This window comes from Pseudophryne corroboree, chromosome 2, assembly GCF_028390025.1.
Source record: "Pseudophryne corroboree isolate aPseCor3 chromosome 2, aPseCor3.hap2, whole genome shotgun sequence".
Classification (NCBI taxonomy): domain Eukaryota; kingdom Metazoa; phylum Chordata; class Amphibia; order Anura; family Myobatrachidae; genus Pseudophryne; species Pseudophryne corroboree.
Genome location: NC_086445.1, coordinates 922056751 through 922075552, shown reverse-complemented (window position 1 = coordinate 922075552; position 18802 = coordinate 922056751). Strand labels below are relative to the sequence as shown.

The 18802-nt window shown below is 45.0% G+C and overlaps 1 protein-coding gene across 3 annotated transcripts in view; it reads left to right on the top strand.

Annotated features, from left to right (window-relative positions):
* The window catches only part of STX1A (syntaxin 1A), a 274869-nt gene extending 258460 nt beyond the window's left edge, over nucleotides 1-16409 (top strand). Inside the window, exons 6-10 of one of the 3 annotated variants that reach the window (XM_063956166.1) lie at nucleotides 1881-1989; nucleotides 9830-9903; nucleotides 10650-10787; nucleotides 13750-13860; nucleotides 15260-16409. In XM_063956166.1, the coding sequence (XP_063812236.1) occupies nucleotides 1881-1989; nucleotides 9830-9903; nucleotides 10650-10787; nucleotides 13750-13860; nucleotides 15260-15337 (510 nt within the window). In that variant the 3' untranslated portion in view covers nucleotides 15338-16409. Of the gene's footprint in view, nucleotides 1-1880; nucleotides 1990-9829; nucleotides 9904-10649; nucleotides 10788-13108; nucleotides 13861-15259 lie in introns of those variants that run through there. The other 2 variants (XM_063956168.1, XM_063956167.1) reach the window with 2 other exon arrangements.
* Nucleotides 16410-18802: the final 2393 nt, after the last annotated feature.

Genomic DNA, 18802 nt, shown 5'->3' with positions numbered 1-18802 from the left:
AGGGATTGTTAGGGTTAGGCTGCGGGTTAGGGTTAGGATTAGGGTTCCTTTACTGCGGCTCCACTGTCAGGATTAAGACCAGTTGCGATGCCAGGGCCGGTGTTAACTACCCAACCCAGCTACACATATATATAACTGATTATATTTATCAGATCTTTTACTTGTAGCTATAAATCTGCAGCCAATTCTTCCTTTGCTGTGTGTTACTGCTGTTAAGTTCGATTAAATTACAAAGAATAGCAATACATTATTACACTTTGGTTTGAGCCGCTGCACATAAATATAACCGCTAAAATGTGTATGTATATGTTGCGTATACACGCCGACACGTTATGCACACAATATAGCGACACGAGTGGCTGAGTACACTTTACCCCAAACAAGAATGGAATGCGACACCAGTAGTTAAATGTAATGTTGTGGTCCAACGCATCAACAGCATTTACTTAAGAATATACAGATAAAAGGTACAACAATATACAGAGAAGAGCTACAACCAATAATACATACGTTTAAACGCGAGCGCTCCTGCATCCAGGCCTCAGTCAGTCTTGGCAAGATGACCTCAGAGAATAGGGACTGAGCCTGGTCAGGAGGCCTCTCTTTTATACAATGTGTCCAAATACAGTAAAATGGGAAGTGTAAGCTCTTCTTTCATAGGTCAGAGGGCAGGTCATTTACAGTACATGAGGGGTCATAGGTTGGTTTGAATGAATGGGCGATGCTTGGTCCAGGTGTACTTGCAGGTGTTCGCCACTGTGTTCCTGCCGAATATCATGAGTACAGTATTACAGCAGTTTGCGACTATTACAATCCTGCATATATCTATACGCAGAAACATGCGATAAACTGGAAATAGCCACCGGAATGTAGATCACAAAATACTGCACATCTGGATACCAAACACTAAGTCCTAATCTTGCTCCATCCCCTCGCATCCTGTAAACCTGAATAGCTCTGTTGTTTTACCTTTTAAGTGCATGTAAGTTGCTGACAAAGTGTGTGTAGACTATGTGTAAATTCTGCACTATGGCCCTCATTCCGAGTTGTTCGTTTGCTAGCTGCTTTTAGCAGCATTGCACACGCTAAGCCGCCGCCCTCTGGGAGTGAATCTTAGCTTTGCAGAATTGCGAACGAAAGATTCGCATAATTGCGAATAGAAATTTCTTTGCAGTTTTTGAGTAGCTCGGGACTTACTCCTACACTGCGATCAGTTCAGTCAGTTTCGTTCCTGGTTTGACGTCACAAACACACCCAGCGTTCGCCCAGACACTCCCCCGTTTCTCCCGCGTTTTTCCCAGAAACAGCAGCGTTTTTCCGCATACACCCATAAAACGGCCAGTTTCCGCCCAGAAACACCCACTTCCTATCAATCACACTTCGATCACCAGAACGAAGAAATTTCTTCGTTAAGCTGTGAGTAAAATACCTAACTTTTTGGCAAATTTACTTGGCGCAGACGCACTGCGAACATTGCGCATGCGCAGTTTGCGACAAATCGCTCCGTTGCGATTAACCACTAACGAGCGAACAACTCGGAATGAGGGCCCATGTGAATAAAGTATTGAATAGGTCTTTGTGGCTTTTCTGTGCGAATGCGTTTGCTACCGTATATACTCTTGCCATGCGTTAATATGCAAGGCCTGGGTACGTAGCATGCGTGTATGCGCACACGCACGGCAGCAACGCGCACGAACAGAGGCCACTCTGTTTGGAGTTTGCACGTGTGTGTGTGTGTGTGTGTGTGTGTGTGTGTGTGTGTGTAATATTTTTGGCTTTGACACTGCATTGCGTAAGCTGACTGAATGAACCATATATCAGCGTACTGGATTCTGCATCATTATGGGTATACTTACTTGTGCACTCTTATTTCCTCTCAGCACTCAACGCTGTCTCGCAAGTTTGTAGAGGTGATGTCCGAATATAACGCCACTCAGTCAGATTACCGTGAGCGCTGCAAAGGCCGTATCCAAAGACAGCTTGAAATCAGTAAGTGTTTGATTGGCAAGTGTGTTATTTTAGTTTGTTAGTTTTTCATGATTTGGTTTTCAGAGAAAAACAAAATACTTGTAACTGTTTGTTGTTTGTTTTCGGCAGTGGAGTATTCCCCAGTCCCCAAAGGTCAGCGGCATACACAGCTGTTGTCACTGAAGTAGACATTGATTTAGCAGTCTGTCCCACAGCCACTCGTATTTGTTTGTGGTGGCCCTTTGGGGCCATCTGTGTTCTTCTCAAAGCTCTTCAGTGCAGCAATTCGTGACTGAACAGACACAAGAGAATTATGCACTCCAAGGGAGTCCAAGCTTAGCTTTGGTCTGGAGTTGTCTTAATTCATTGACCGTGTCTTGAGTTGGTCATGTGACAGGTGCGACAAAAGACTGACCCAGAGAGGTTCAGACAGTATAAAGAGATGAGGAGGGTAATGGGTGATGACACTGGAGGTGAGGGATCCTTAGTATTGTACAGTACCTAGACTTTTCAAAACCATTTTTAGACTGTTCAATACCTGATATACCTGCATCTTGTATAGTTGCAGTCACCAAGCTTGACTTTTAGACAATGTATACAGGGGGTCATTCCGAGTTGTTCGCTCGCTAGTAGATTTTAGCAGCATTGCACACGCTAGGCCGCCGCCCTCTGGGAGTGTATCTTAGCTTAGCAGAATTGCGAACGAAAGATTAGCAGAATTGCGAATAGAAAATTCTTAGCAGTTTCTGAGTAGCTCGAGACTTACTCCTACACTGCGATCAGCTCACCCCGTTTCGTTCCTGGTTTGATGTCACAAACACGCCCTGCGTTCGGCCAGCCACTCCCCTGTTTCTCCAGACACTCCCGCGTTTTATGCTGGCACGCCTGCGTTTTTCCGCACACTCCCAGAAAACGGTCAGTTTCCGCACAGAAACACCCACTTCCTGTCAATCACACTCCGATCACTTCAACTATGAAAATTCTTCGTTTGGACGTGAGTAAATCTACTAAGTTTTGTGCTAAAATACGTAGCGCATGCGCACTGCGTACCATGCGCTTGCGCATTTTCACCTTAATCGCTCCGTTGCGAAAATCGGCAACGAGTGATCAACTCTGAATGACCCCACAACAGTATATTCTGTTGCTTTAGACAAAATGCATCCGGTTAGCTTAAAAAATGTAACTAGTGCTGTAATGCAATCTGTAATGAAAGGTGTAAATAAATGTGTGAGACAGCTTTATAGATATAATAAAATCCATGGGTTTTAATAGAGAAAATTAAGAAAGCTGTAGCACCAATACACTTATTAGGTCAGCGTTAGAACTTTTGCTCACACCTGATTGTGTCTGTACTTATAGATGAGCTACACGTTTGTATAAACCCTATTAGTTTTGCATACATGGGGCTTGGCCACACCTCCCAGGGTTGACCACGCCCCTTCCCAGTACTAGGGCCCGTCGGAGCTGTCGGCGCCCCTGCCTCCTGTGTAGCTCTTTAGAAAGAGTGGATGCCCCCAGACCAACACCACTTCAGCAACACAACCACAATAGGAAAGTGTTTCAGTGCTGCAGGTCTAGGCACCCTTCCCTGCAGAAGTAAGTCTGGCTACTGAAACGATTTAACTCATACCACATTCAGTATTTCCACAGACCAAGAGTTTAAATATTGCACCCAATTGCTGTTCTTCAGTGTGGCCAGAGGGAGTGAGCTGTTGCTACCTGTTATCAGCTGAGGCTTTTCCCCTTAGGGAACATGAAGGGAAGTACTCCTGTGTAGCATATAGGACAGTGATGGCTAACCTTGACACTCCAGCTGTTGTTGAACTACACATTCCAGCATGCCCTGCATCAGTTTTAGCATGGCCAAATAGCAAAACTGTAGCAGGGCATGCTGGGATGTGTAGTTCAACAACAGCTGGAGTGTCAAGGTTAGCCATCACTGATATAGGACCTGATTCTGGCGAGATGTCAGATGCAGTTGAGTGATTTCTTTCCTACTGTGCATGCAGAAGTGGCCATGCGGACACACGGAGGTGGTCCTTCATATTAGCGTGTTATGGGAGAGTTGTGGACGGGCGTGTCACTGAAGTGGTTGCAAACTCAGAGGCATTATCACTCACATTGGAGGCCATACTCTGTCATACAGTCTGCACTCTGCACATAGCATGGGACTGGTGCAAGTCCAAGTTCCGATGGTGTGACCGATGGTTGTGTCTAAAGACTCACAGAGCATGATTACTGCATCTGTAGACACTCTAAGTTGGCGTGTCATTGTTGCACAATCAGATGCACGGCTGCTGTACACCAGGGAGGCGCTTGTAACAGTACTTGCATAAGGATACACCAAGCATGATTGCAGCATCTGTAGTAACTCAAAGTGGGCGTGTCATCCTTGCACAGTCAGACGCACGGCTGTACACCAGGGAACGGCCTGTAGCAGTATTTGCATAAAGAAGCACCAAGCATGATTGCAGCATCTGTAGATACTCAATGGGCGTGTCATCCTTGCACACTCATACACCAGGGAAGGGCTTGTAAAACATTTGCATAAATATGCACCAAGCATGACTGCAACATCTGTAGTTGCTCAAAGTGGGCGTGTCATTCTTGCACAATCAGACGCACGGCTGCTGTACACCAGGGAATGGCCTGTAGCAGTATTTGCATAAAGAAGCACCAAGCATAACTGCTGTATCTGTAGATGCACAAAGTGGACGTGTCATCCTTGCGAAATCTGTTGTACAGCTGTATACCAGGGTAGAGCCTGTAGCAGTATTTGCATAAAAACATACCAAGTATGATTGCAGCATCTGTAGACATTCATAGTGGGCTTGCCATCCTTGGACAGTCAGACGCACACTTGTATACCAGGGTAGGGCTTGTAGCAGTATTTGCATAAAGAAGCACCAAGCATAACTGCTGTATCTGTAGACGTACAAAGTGTCAGCCTTGCACAGATGCATGGCTGCTGTACACCAGGGAGGGGCTTGTAGTAGTATTTGCATAAAGAAGCGCCAAGCATATCATGCAGATAGATGCTCACAGTTAGACGCACGACTGCTGTATACCAGGGTAGGACTTGTAGCAGTATTTGCATAAAGAAGCACCAAGCATGATTGCAGCATCTGTAGTCATTCACAGTGGGCGTGTCATCCTTGGACAGTCAAACGCACAGCTGTACCCCAGGGAAGGGCTTGTAGCAGTATAAAGACATAGACGTGCGAATGGCACATGACACAGACACGTTAGCCGCTGTGTCTGACTCTGAATCAGGGCCATAGACCCCACACACTTGTGACATGATTCATAGAGTACTATGAGGGAACGCATTACAAACAGCGAGGGCGAAACACATAATTATGAGGAACACCTCTTTATATGTTACATAACATGTTCTGTAGCACTCGCTCTCTGTAGTCTCTCGTAGTAGAATTTGGAATTTTCATATCAGTGGCTTATAGCACCTTTTTGCTGTTCCACCACCTCATGATAGTAAATGCTTCAGATTGTACCCATGAATAAAGGTAATAACCCTGGCTCCTGGCAGATGTGTAAGCTGTACTCCGTGTACACTATGGGAGAATGAAGTGTACACAGAGCTTGTAATATGCGTCATTGATTCTTATGTTAAATAGGTCGTACAAACATGTAGCTGCTATGGTACTACACATCCCAGCATCCCCTGCCACAATTTTATCATGTGGCATGGTATGCTGGGATGTGTAGTTCTACAGCATCTGCAGTGCATATCCCTGCTTACATATGCTGAGATTGTGCACATATTATAAGGCCAGATTTATCAATCTTTGGAGAGTGATAAATTGCACGGTGATAAAGTACCAGCGAAACAGTTCCTAACCGCCATGTTACAGGCTGTTTGAAAAATGAGTTAGGAGCTGATTGGTTGGTACTTTATCACCGTGCAATTTATCACTCTCCAAGGATTGATAAATCTGGGCCATAGATTGTACTTTTTCATTTGTGTTTGAAAAAAAACACAAAAAAACATCTTATTCCTCTATCACACAGATTGGTATTGTGTTGTGCTCAGTACAGCTTCTGGTCCTGCTGACAACTGAAGTCTATTGCTCTATTTTCAGGGTAATCTGTTTTTATGGCATAGTTTTCTGCAAGGTTAGGCTCAATTACTCACAGTCCATACTAAATTAATTAAACCTGTCATGGAGCCGGTTTACAGTAATTAATCGAATCAGGTAAACAATTATTTTTTATATATGTCGGTGAATAACCGTTACTATAGTTTTTTAGAATACTTCAGCTTGTTGTGATATTTCTACAATGATATATAGCTCTCACCCTAGTTACATAGCTATGAGAATAAAATCTAGGCATATATAAATTTTTATATGAAAGTCTATGATTATGATATTGGCATCTGGATAATGAGCCCCTATCAGTGATATACTGTAACCTCCCCGGCAGACAGGGATGAGGTGTAGTACACTGTAAGGTATCAGGAGGTCATGTGACTCACAGCTCACGAAGGAGACATCATCCCTGCCAGAGCACATACCCAAAGTGACATTGCTCTCAGAGAATGACAGGGACAAGAAGAAGAGAGAGAGGAATGTCTTTCCGGCATGGATATACCCTTGAGCTCTGCCAGAGGTTGTCCTATGATTTGTAGGCCTTGTGTATTATTTTTATTGGAATTGAGACGTGTCCTGCTTGGTAATGCAGCAGAAGACCATGAGGACAGAGCACTAATAGGACCATTACACTGTAGGCTACAGTATCTACGTGACTATTGTCATTACTGATTCAGATGCGATATTGGAAATATAGGTGACCGCTATAGCACTGTGACAGAAGCAATCTACAGACACTGGGAGAGGGAATCATCCTGACCTGGATGGATGCTAGTGAAATGGAAGTTTTATACCTGTTTTCAATGTATCCACTAGATATGTGTTGCCCAGAACAACCTTAATGACGATATCTCTGTGTTAATAGATTTGAAATTGCGGAATTGAACTTCTCATTATTGTAGGGGTGGGCATCCATCTTCATGCCTGATACATCACAGGGGTTTCCTTTTTTTATTATTATTACTAGCTGATTACCCGTGCTTCGCTACAGAGTTTAAAGAATAATGCCAATCTTTGTCAGGCCGCACCTCTGGGCTTCCCTAAATTGATGCTGTCAAAATGCTGGTGCTGAGGATAATAATCCGCCTCCTTCTCTGCCCCGTCCTGCCTCTGATGCTGCCCTGCTCAGTGCTGTAAATGCTGCGACGACAGACATACTACCTTTTTGCCCACAGCTGGAAATCTTAACGCACTAAGACTATTTTCCTGACTCCATATGCGCAACCTTTCTCTGACGCCATAACTGCACGTGCGCAACCTTTCCCTGGCTCTATAACTGTGCATACAGAATCTTTCCCTGACTCCATAACCGCATATACACAACCTTTCCCTGACTCCATAACTGCACATGCACAATCTTTCCTTGACTCCATAACCGCATATACACGACCTTTCCCTGACTCCATAACTACACATGTGCAACCTTTCCCTGACTACATAACTGCGCACACGCAACCTTTCCCTTACTCCATAACTGCGCACACGCAAACTTATCCTAACTCTTATAACTGTGTATGCGCAACTTTTCCCTGACTCCATAACCGCATATGCGCAACCTTCCTCTGACTCCATAACTGCACATGCGCGACCTTTCCCTGACTCTATAATTGAGCATGCAGAACCTTTCCTTGACTCCATAACTGCATATACACAACCTTTCCCTGACTCCATAACCGCATATACACAACCTTTCCCTGACTCCATAACCGCATATACACAACCTTTCTCTGACTCCATAACTGCACATGTGCAACCTTTCCCTGACTTTATAACTGTGCATGCAGAATGTTTCCCTGACTCCATAACCGCATATACACAACCTTTCCCTGACTCCATAACCGCATATACACAACCTTTCCCTGTCTCCATCACTGCGCATGCGCGACCTTTCCCGGACTCTGTAACTGCGCATGCGCAACCTTTCCTTGACTCCATAACCGCATATACACAACTGTTCCCTGACTCCATAACTGCACATGCGCAACCTTTCCCTGACTACATAACTGCGCACACGCAACCTTTCCCTTACTCCATAACTGCGCACACGCAAACTATCCTGACTCTATAACTGTGTATGCGCAACTTTTCCCTAACTCCATAACCGCATATGCGCAACCTTCCTCTGACTCCATAACTGCATATACACGACCTTTCTCTGACTCCATAACTGCACATGCGCGACCTTTCCCTGACTCTATAACTGGGCATGCAGAATCTTTCCCTGACTCTATAACTGCGCATGCACAACCTTTCCCTGACACCATAACTGCACATGCACAATCTTTCCCTGACTCCATAACTGCGCACACGCAACCTTATCCTGACTCTATAACTGTGTACGCGCAACTTTCCCGACTCCATAACCGCATATGCGCAACCTTTCTTGGACTCCATAACTGCACCTGCGGGTTGCGCATGCGCAGTTATAGAGTCCGGGAAAGGTTGCGCATGCGCAGTGATGGAGACAGGGAAAGGTTGTGTATATGCGGTTATGGAGCCAGGGAAAGGTTGTTCATGTGCAGTTATAGAGTCAGGGAAAGATCGTGCATACACAGTTATAGAGTCAGGGAAAGGTTTTGTATATGCGGTTATGGAGTCAGGGAAAGGTTGTTCATGTGCAGTTATAGAGTCAGGGAAAGATCGTGCATACACAGTTATAGAGTCAGGGAAAGGTTTTGTATATGCGGTTATGGAGTCAGGGAAAGGTTGTACATGTGCAGTTATAGAGTCAGATAAAGGTTGCACATGTGCAGTTATAGAGTCAGGGAAAGAATATATGAATAAATCTTGCAAAGATCCTAATTTTTTTTCTTCATTTGCATCAATAATTGTAAATTAGAGAGCAAAATAACTCCCTATTTGTAGCAGGCAAAGAATTACAGTGTTTGGGCCCCCAACCAAAGGTTCTTTCTGACATTGGGAGTTATTCATGTTTGTTAGCAAACCAAAAAAGCACACTTATGGGCAAAACCATGTTGCACAGCAGGTGGGGCAGATGTAACATGTGCAGAGAGAGTTAGATTTGGGTGAGTTATTTTGTTTCTGTGCAGGAGAAATACTGGCAGCTTTATTTTTACACTGTAATTGAGATTTCAGTTTGAACACATCCCACCCAAATCTCTCTGGTTTTGCCCATGTGCTTTTTTTAGTAAGAAACCGGAATAACACCCATTGGTCGCAGTTTCAGTGCATTTTCTTATAAATGTGGTCCGTGAATGAAAATGTTAAACGTGAATGTTTATGCAATTACTGGCAAAATGAGAATGCACGGGTTCATCACAATTCGGTCTCATTTAGTCCTTTAGTATGGAATTAATCCTTTAATACCTGCACGATACCTTGATAAATGCACATACAGGGCCTCATGCAGAGTTAGGAGCAACTAAAAGGGAGCAATTTGCACCTTGGTAAAACCATGCTGCTCCACTGGGGAGAGGGGGTACTCAGATTTATAATGTGCAGAGAGATTTCTAGTTGGGAAGGGGCGTGTCCTAGCGTAACTACATTTCAGTGTAATAACAGAGCAATCCAGTATATGTTTGCTGCATGCAGAAACAGCCCATATTTTCCTTGCATGCAAAAAAAACAAACCCATGCATTTGCACCCCTTGCATTGCAACAGGGTTTGATCCAGGAGCAAATTGCACCTTATTTATGTTTTTTATTTGATCCTAACCCGGAATCAGCCACATGATGTACAATGTGTAAAAAAATGTTTTATATTTATAAAATAACCTCTTGTATCTACGCAGCTGGCAGAACCACAACAAGTGAGGAGCTGGAGGATATGTTAGAGAGTGGAAACCCAGCCATCTTCTCATCAGGGGTATGTCCTTACTTATTAACCTTACATTAGCAGTGACTGGCAGTGAGGGGATGTAGTTATGTGACCAGCGGTCAGGAGACTGCCGGTCACATTACCGACAGCTAAATCCTTCACCCGTCTAAATCCCAACAGTCAGCATGCCGACTAGCAGGGACTATTCCCACTTATGGGTGTCCACGACACCCATAGAGTGGGAATAGAACCTGTGGCGAGCCTGCAAGAGGAATGTGGAATCCCTTGCCATATGGCTGCACAACATATAGGCAGCAGGTGACAAAACAAGAACTCATTTTAGGGATTTTTAAAAAATATCCACTATTTTTTGGGTTAATTCACCTATGGGACATCATTCACAAAGTGGGGAACAGCTGAATACAGCACAAATCTTCTACGGTAGTGCCATGTACCTCATTTGCACAAGAGCGCTTATACTTGTGCCAGAGCATGGGTCTGTGGAGAAATTTGGCTGGTAGGACATGCTGGGACATGTAGTTACCCAACAGCTGGAGACCCATACGTGCAGGATATGAAAGCATTTGTTTTGTTTTCATAATTAAATAAAAAGTAGACGGATTTGCTTTCTATTTTTTCTCTCCTACGCACATGCATTATCTCTACAGGTCGCCATCATACTCAAGCAGCGTCTAGCATAAATTAATAGATGTACTGTGAAGAAAGCGTTGTCATCCTTTACGTCATCTCTGCTGTCCACAAACGATAATCGATTCCTGATCTTCTCTTTGCAGATCATAATGGACTCTAACATTACTAAACAGGCTCTAAATGAAATTGAGACCCGGCACAGTGAGATCATTAAGCTGGAGAACAGCATCCGGGAGCTGCATGACATGTTCATGGACATGGCGATGCTCGTAGAGAGTCAGGTGTGTTGAATCTTGTTGTCTATGTTATTAATCCACATTGTAGCGAAGAGTGGTGGCTCCTGCTTGGATACATTAACTGCATAAATAAAGTTTGTTGAAATATATTAATAAACATCCCGTATTTTCCCTTCTACCGTAATATGTTAGTTTACACATAAAATGGAGGTGCTCTGGTCAACACTGCACTTGGGCATTGGGTTTCTCACCCTGGCTCCTGTCTTTACTTCCCATGCTGCACGTGGGATAAGCACTCAGCTGGTAGGTGCTAACCGCTTATATGTTGTGATGCGTGTTGTCAGTTGTCTTTAATGGCCTTTTCTCTCTGCCGGCAATAGGCCACTTTTCATGGTAGCATAACATTCAGATGAATTATACAACATAAAGATGGTCATTAATTATGTAGTTTCTGTACCTCTTAAAGTTAGAAGGTCACCATGAATTAACATATTTCAATCAAAAGCACATCAAAAACTTCCCACATATATAATTTGCTTTTATGTTTCCTGCTGGCACCATACTGCCCGTGGTAGCTACGTAAAGAGCATAGATAAAAACAGCATTCGCCACTGTACAATGGAAGCATCAAGTTATAGTTCTAATTTCAATACCCAATTAACTAGATCAATTCTCCCTGGATGTTATAAAGCATAAAATAGCTGTGTTCTGTGAGGAATAATATCTGCAAAGGTTTATACTATACCACCCTGGTGAACATCTTGGCAGTAATCTGCCCATATTTCTATATATACATTTCTCGGTGAGCATTACAGCTTTGGGAATAGATCTTGCTTGCAGTTCCCAAGCATAAACGCTTTTAATGGACAACTCATCCTCTTGTAGAATCTATAATGAATATACACTAAGAGATATATTTACAAACTGGTGGCTTTCAGCTTTAAATTTAAAGCGGAACTAATATTAAGTGAAAAACTCGCCAGGCTTTGCACTAAATATTTGTGCGCTTAAAATTTTGAGCTCAACACCACTGAGAAGTAACGTACATATACCTCTAAGGGTCAAGTTGTAAATATAAACTGGCTAGCTTTTCTACATCACTATTAGACTGTATTTGATATTTATGGGACCATTTATCAACAGGTGTTAAAACTCGTTGTGAATGACAAAACTCATTGCGTATGCTAAATGGTGCTCCAGCCAATCAGCTCCTTAACTGTCATTTTTCAAACTGATGGCAGGAGCTGATTGGCTGGAGCACCATTTAGCATACGCAACGAGTTCACAATGAATTTTAATACTTGTTGATAAATAAGCCCTTTAGGGTCGGATGTATTAACCTGGAGAAGGTATAAGGAAGTGATAAACCAGTGATATGTGCAAGGTGATAAAGGCACCAGCCAATCAGATCCTAACTGTTACTTTACATATTGGAGCTGATTGGCTGGTGCCTTTATCACCTTGCACATATCACTGGTCTATCACTTCCTTATGCCTTCTGCAGGTTAGTACATCTGCCCCTTAGTCCTTTATTAATATTTTTTGTATAGCAATGACATATTATGCAGCGCTTTACAGAGAATATTTAGCCATGCTTATGAGCTCCTGCACCAGTGGAGCTTACAATCTATATTCCCTACCACATGGGCACATAAGCAGTAGGATTATTTTCTTTCTCTGAAGTCAGTTAACCTACCAGTATACAGGGGCGTCACTGGTGTCAGTGACACCCGGTGTGCTGTAAAGCCCGACGCGTGTGGCCAAAAAGAGGACGTGACGTGGCGTCACAACCCAACTCTGTTCTCATCACTCCGGGGGCATACGCAGCATTCCCTGAGATGCTAGGCTCCCGCGGAGACTCATATGCCTGCACTGCCAGCTCCTACACTGTGACAGGATCCGAGTGCTGTTCTATGTCACAGTGCAGCACCCAGCTCGCTGTTATTGAGGAGGAGCCAGCATTTTGGTATGACCCCTCGGAGGGTGACACCCAGGTGGCCTGCACACCCCTAGTGATGCCACTGCCAGTGTATATTTGGATTGTTGAAGGAAACTGAAGTACATTGAGGAAATCCATGTAAACACGGAGAAGACATACAAACTCCTCACATATAAGTCCTTGATTGGGATCAAATCCATGACCCCAGTGCTATGAGGCTGCATTGTTAAACACAGTCTCGGTTTACATATTAGTATAGACACTCATGTAGCAGTTTCTACAACACATTCTTACACTTAGCATGAGATATAGAATTTTCTGTGGGTTTCTGAGTTCTGTGTCTTGCTAATGTAGTCTGTCATTACTTCTTGTGGTTTTACATTCCCTTGTCACGTTGGCTGATAAAACTCACTTTGTGCCGATACAGGTTACAGCTGAGCGGAGCAGCAAGTGGGGCTGACAGTCACCCACAGAAGAACAGGTAACTTGCAAGAGATAATGATTTAAAAGCAAAGATATTAAGTATCTCTCTTTTTCTGGCCCTCTTCTGTTATCCCTCACTCTTCCTGTATCGCTCTCTTACTTCTCTGTTCCCTGACTGCTGTCTCCTGCTGTGATTTATTGTCCTGATTGTGTCTCTGTACTGGAACTTCTTCACGTCCTTCTTTGTGCATTTCGTCTTTCACCTTCATCTCTTTCTGTTTACTGACTGTTTGTGCGCCCTGTTTTCTGCACTTTGCTTTTCTTACTGGGGTGTTTTTCCTGCTGTCCCTCTCTCTCTTCCTCTCTCTCCACCATCTATCCTTTTCTTTCTCTCTGTACAAAATATGTATCTTCCATTCACATTATCATTCACCTACTAACCGATGACGCACGCCTGCTACTGTCACGTACACGGATGGTCACTTGCATGTGTCTTATCTTGTTATGTCGCTTTTTGTATTTCTACAACCTCTCTTCGCTGTGTTACTTTCTTATCTCTTGATGTCTTCCGAAAATCTCTGGCTCCTTCTTTTCGGCCTCTTCTATTCCTCCCTTTCCTTGCCCCCTCTTTCTACACACCATCAGGGAGAGATGATTGACCGTATAGAGTACAATGTGGAACATGCCGTGGACTATGTGGAGAGAGCCGTGTCCGACACCAAAAAGGCTGTCAAGTACCAGAGCAAAGCCAGGAGGGTGAGTACCTGGCCTTGGTCACCCAGCAGTTGTTTACACAGATGGGGTAGTGGGCAGTGTTATTGTATAAAGCTTCCAGCACATAGTAAGGTTGTGACACTGATTCTGGGTCACATGCTACGTGGCTATAGTACCGGACAGCCACGGAAGCCTGACTTACTACCTAATGTAAATCCATAGGGGTAATGTGAGGGTTTGTGCATCTGCATTGGTTTTATGCCAACTGCTGCAATTGTCATAAGGGTCTATTTACTAAGCCTTAGATGGAGATAAAGGGGGTCATTCCGACCCGATTGCACGCTGCAGTTGTTCGCAGCGGTGCAATCATGTCTGAACTGCACATGCGCCGGTGCCACAGCATGCTGGCGCATGCCAGACGGCCGAAGGGCATCGTTGCCTAGCGATTGCCTCTGCCTGATTGACAGGCAGAGACGGTCGCTGGGCGGCGTTTGCCCGGTGTTTTAGGGGCGGGGTCCGGCCAACGCAGGTGTGGCCGGACCGTGGGGAGGGGGGGGGGGGGGGGGGCGGGCCGCAGTGGTTGCGTGACGTCACACACAGCCGCTGCGACGAGTAACTCCCGGCCAGCCGCAGGAGCTGTGTTGGCTGGGAGTTACTCTACAAGTACAAAAGCATCGCCAGCCTGACATGCGGGGCGGACTAGCCCTGTGCTGGGCGACCCCCGCATGTCAGTGTAAGTGATCGTAGCTGTACGATCAGGTCGGAATGACCCCCAAAGTACCAACCAACCAGCTCCTATGTGTCATTTTTCAAACACAGCCTGTGACATGACAGTTAGGCTGTGATTGGCTGGTACTTTATCTCCGTCCACTTCATCTCCATCCAGGGCTTAGTAAATAGACCCCTTTGTTAGTAACGGCACTTTCAGCAGCCCAACGCTAGGTACTAGGTTCCCTTCCCTATAGGCATGACACATTCACAAGATAAGACGGTTTCCTGTGCTTTTCCCACCCCAAAACACCCAATTTCACAGAAAGACAGATCCAGCCAATTCAGTACATCTCACGATAGGACGCACATATGCAAAAATTCATACATTCTTTTTATAATTCTTCTTTTTTTCAACAAGGCTTCACATTGAAATGCCTCGCTTTGCTTTTACAATTCTCATTGGAAAGTGATAGTATTACTAGTTCTACATAGCTTCTCATGTCTGTCTGCAATGGGATCATAAGATCATGTTTAACTGGGATCCCCCAAATACACATTAAACTGGGGGAGGGAATATAGATGCTCAACAGAAGGGCGCCTGCACAGTATCTGCCACAGTGAGAGTAGCGTACCTACATCTTCAACATGTTTTATTGTATGAGAAAACAATTCTGTATGCAGAAAACACAATCTAGTGGTAACATTTGCTTTGACTTTTATTCTTCTGCAGAAGAAGATCATGATCATCATCTGCTGCGTGGTTCTTGGTATTGTCATTGCTTCAACGTTTGGAGGGATTTTCGGATAGAGAGCGGAGTGGCAGCTACAGATTGCATGTTCTGGACATAGCAGGAAAAAATGCGGCACACCGTAAGAGCCGCACCGGATGGTGGGGGATGAGAGCGAAAACACGCTTCCCGAGAGGAGAGCCCCTCTGCATGACTACCCTGTGTGTAACCCAGCGCACGGACCCAGGGAGAGACTATTTGGTGCGGGAGGGGGAGGAAGGGATATACACAAAGCCAGACCACTGACTTGGCGTTGGATGCAATGATGCCCCTTCTTCCCTTCATGAAGAGCATTCTCCAGCAATGGACCCAAAGTTGGTGCTTTTAGGGATCAATATAGGGTTAGATTTCCTGCGCTGCCTTTATATTCTGTCCCCGTGCCCACCAGATGCCTTTTGGGTTTGGATAAGGATTTGTCTCTGCCACAGCCAACTAGACACCAGTGTTGGGCCAAAGTGCCAAGCAAAGCCAATTTTTACTTCTTTTACTTAACACGCACACACATTCCTCCCCCTCTGGAAAAAATAATAACTTGGGACAGCGCGCTGGGACAGACCATGTCGGCCTCTCCTTTGCATGACAGGGGTTCAGTGTTTGGTTAAACATTTTAAGGTTGGGATATGTTTTGTGTGATCCTTGTCCTTTATTTTCACCTCTCCTGGAGAGGGGCACACCCCACCCCACCCTTTTTTTTTGTATCATATGCATACATTCCCTTTTGTAATTGTGTGAGCAAGTTGTCCACCGTTGTGTGTATGTCTCTCTAAGCCACATATGCAGACAAATCAATGTGTGAGCAGACTCCCGTGTACTGGAAGCTGTGGAGATGTCACAGTTGGGCAGGGCGGAGCCATCCGTCGGGTTGATGATGGCAAACCAAGCCCTTATGTGCCTTACGGCTTGCACCAGTCGGGAGCTAACCCCTTTTAGAGCTGCAGAGATCACAGTGCTTTCCCAGCTCTGAAGGGATTATCACCAGCATGCTTTGTGAGGAGAGTTTTATATTTGGTGTTATATCTACCTGGTGTACTGTATGTTGTCAGCAGCCCTTGTGCGGCATTTAATAAATGATGTGAGTTTGGGAACATTAAATGAATCTAATTTCTCATTCCGTTAAAGTTATACAAATAAGTTGTAGAGGGACGGATTGATTTTGTGGCAAAACTCCATAGCAGCTTCACGCTTAATGTTTCTGCCCACATTTCCAGCAGTTACACTAATAAAAACAATGCACCCGTATGAGGCGTGTTAAGATCATTACTCAACATCACCCGGAAACATCGCGTGGTGGGACTACTGCGATCTCACTGGTAATTGAATTGAGACTCATTGGCTGGTATTTTCTCTCTCTCCAAGGTTTGATACATCTCTCCCTATAGTGATGTATTATATAAAAAATGTGCAAACAGAATCTGAAATAGTGCTCCATGTGCTTCATATAATGGTTGATATAGAGTTGGGTAGGAGAAGTGTTGAATCAGATGAGGTAATACCCCTTTCACACCGCACAAATAACCTGGTATCAACCTGGTATATTGCTGGGTCGACGCTGGTCACTGTGTGGTGTGAAAGGGGTCACTCCCGAATTCCAAGGTCACCTGACCTGGTATTTCAACCCGGGAATAAAGAAGGGTTATTCCCGGATCAGGTGCAGTGTGAACTGGTTGCCAGGTCGAGGCGACCCTGGACCTGTTCACAGGATAAGCAGAGGCGATGCGGAGTTAATCTGTCCTCGCCCCCGATTTCAACACGACCCAGCATTTTGCCGGGTCAGGCAGCCAGCTGAAAAGGGTACAATGGGTGAGACCCGGCATTTGCAATGTGAAAGCGGTATATATAATGATTAGTACCCCTTTCAGACATACAGCAAAAACCTGGGTTTTTGCCTGTGAATGTGCATCAACTCGGTTTTTGCTATGTATAAACGACACTGCTCTTTAACAGGGTGTTTCCCAGGTGCGACCCTGGTCGCCTCTAGTGTGAAAGCAGCCAACCTGGGTCTTTAGAAAAGAGTCTGATTAGCTGTTCAGCTAATGGCTGTAACATAACCAAGCAAAGTTTAGACTATTACACAGCAGACTATGCAAATACTGTTTACTTAGAGAAAGCTCACACACGAGGACAGATCTGACACTGAGGAATAGTAATACTAGCTGATAGCTGGGTGTGAGAGGGGGAATGTGAGTGGGCAGGGCCGGATTAAGACTATTTGGGGCCCCGGACATCAAAGGTGTGCGGGCCCCTACCAAAAAATTGTACTGTACCCTGCTTCTGTCACTACGATGCTCCTTAGCGGAGTAGGAGAGTGGGAAACAAAGGCTGTCAGGGAGAGTGGGGGAATAGAGGGAGATAGAGAGGGGGAGGGTCAAGGACAGAGAGAGGGTGTTGGAAAGAGAGAAAGAAGGTGTCAAGGAGAGAGACAGAGAGGAACAAGAGAGGAAGAGTGTGTCATTGAGGGAGAGAAAGACAGAGTAAGGGGAAAGCAAGAGAGAGGGACAGAGAGAGTCGGAAAAAGAGCGGGGAGAGAGAGAGAGGGCATGTCAGGGAGAGAAAGAGGGGGTGTTGGAGAGAGGGAGTGAGCGGTAGAAAGAGGGGGTGTTAGAGAGGGACAGAGAGAGAGAGTGAAAGGGGAACAATGGAGAGAGGGTGTCGGAGGGAGAGACAGAACGAGAGGGGGGAATGAGAGTGAGAAAGAGGGGAGCAAGAGAAAGTCAGGAAGACAGAGGGAAAAATAAGATTTTACTCACCGGTAAATCTATTTCTCGTAGTCCGTAGTAGATGCTGGGACTCCGTAAGGACCATGGGGAATAGCGGCTCCGCAGGAGACTGGGCACAACTAAAGAAAGCTTTAGGACTACCTGGTGTGCACTGGCTCCTCCCACTATGACCCTCCTCCAGACCTCAGTTAGGATACTGTGCCCGGAAGAGCTGACACAATAAGGAAGTATTTTGAATCCCGGGTAAGACTCATACCAACCACACCAATCACACCGTATAAATCGTGATACTATACCCAGTTAACAGTATGAAATATAACTGAGCCTCTCAACAGATGGCTCAACAATAACCCTTTAGTTAAACAATAACTATATACAAGTATTGCAGACAATCCGCACTTGGGATGGGCGCCCAGCATCCACTACGGACTACGAGAAATAGATTTACCGGTCAGTAAAATCTTATTTTCTCTGACGTCCTAAGTGGATGCTGGGACTCCGTAAGGACCATGGGGATTATACCAAAGCTCCTAAACGGGCGGGAGAGTGCGGATGACTGCAGCACCGAATGAGCAAACTCTAGGTCCTTCTCAGCCAGGGTATCAAACTTGTAGAATTTTGCAAATGTGTTTGACCCCGACCAAGTAGCTGCTCGGCAAAGTTGTAAAGCCGAGACCCCTCGGGCAGCCGCCCAAGAAGAGCCCACCTTCCTCGTGGAATGGGCTTTCACTGATCTAGGATGCGGCAGTCCAGCCGCAGAATGTGCAA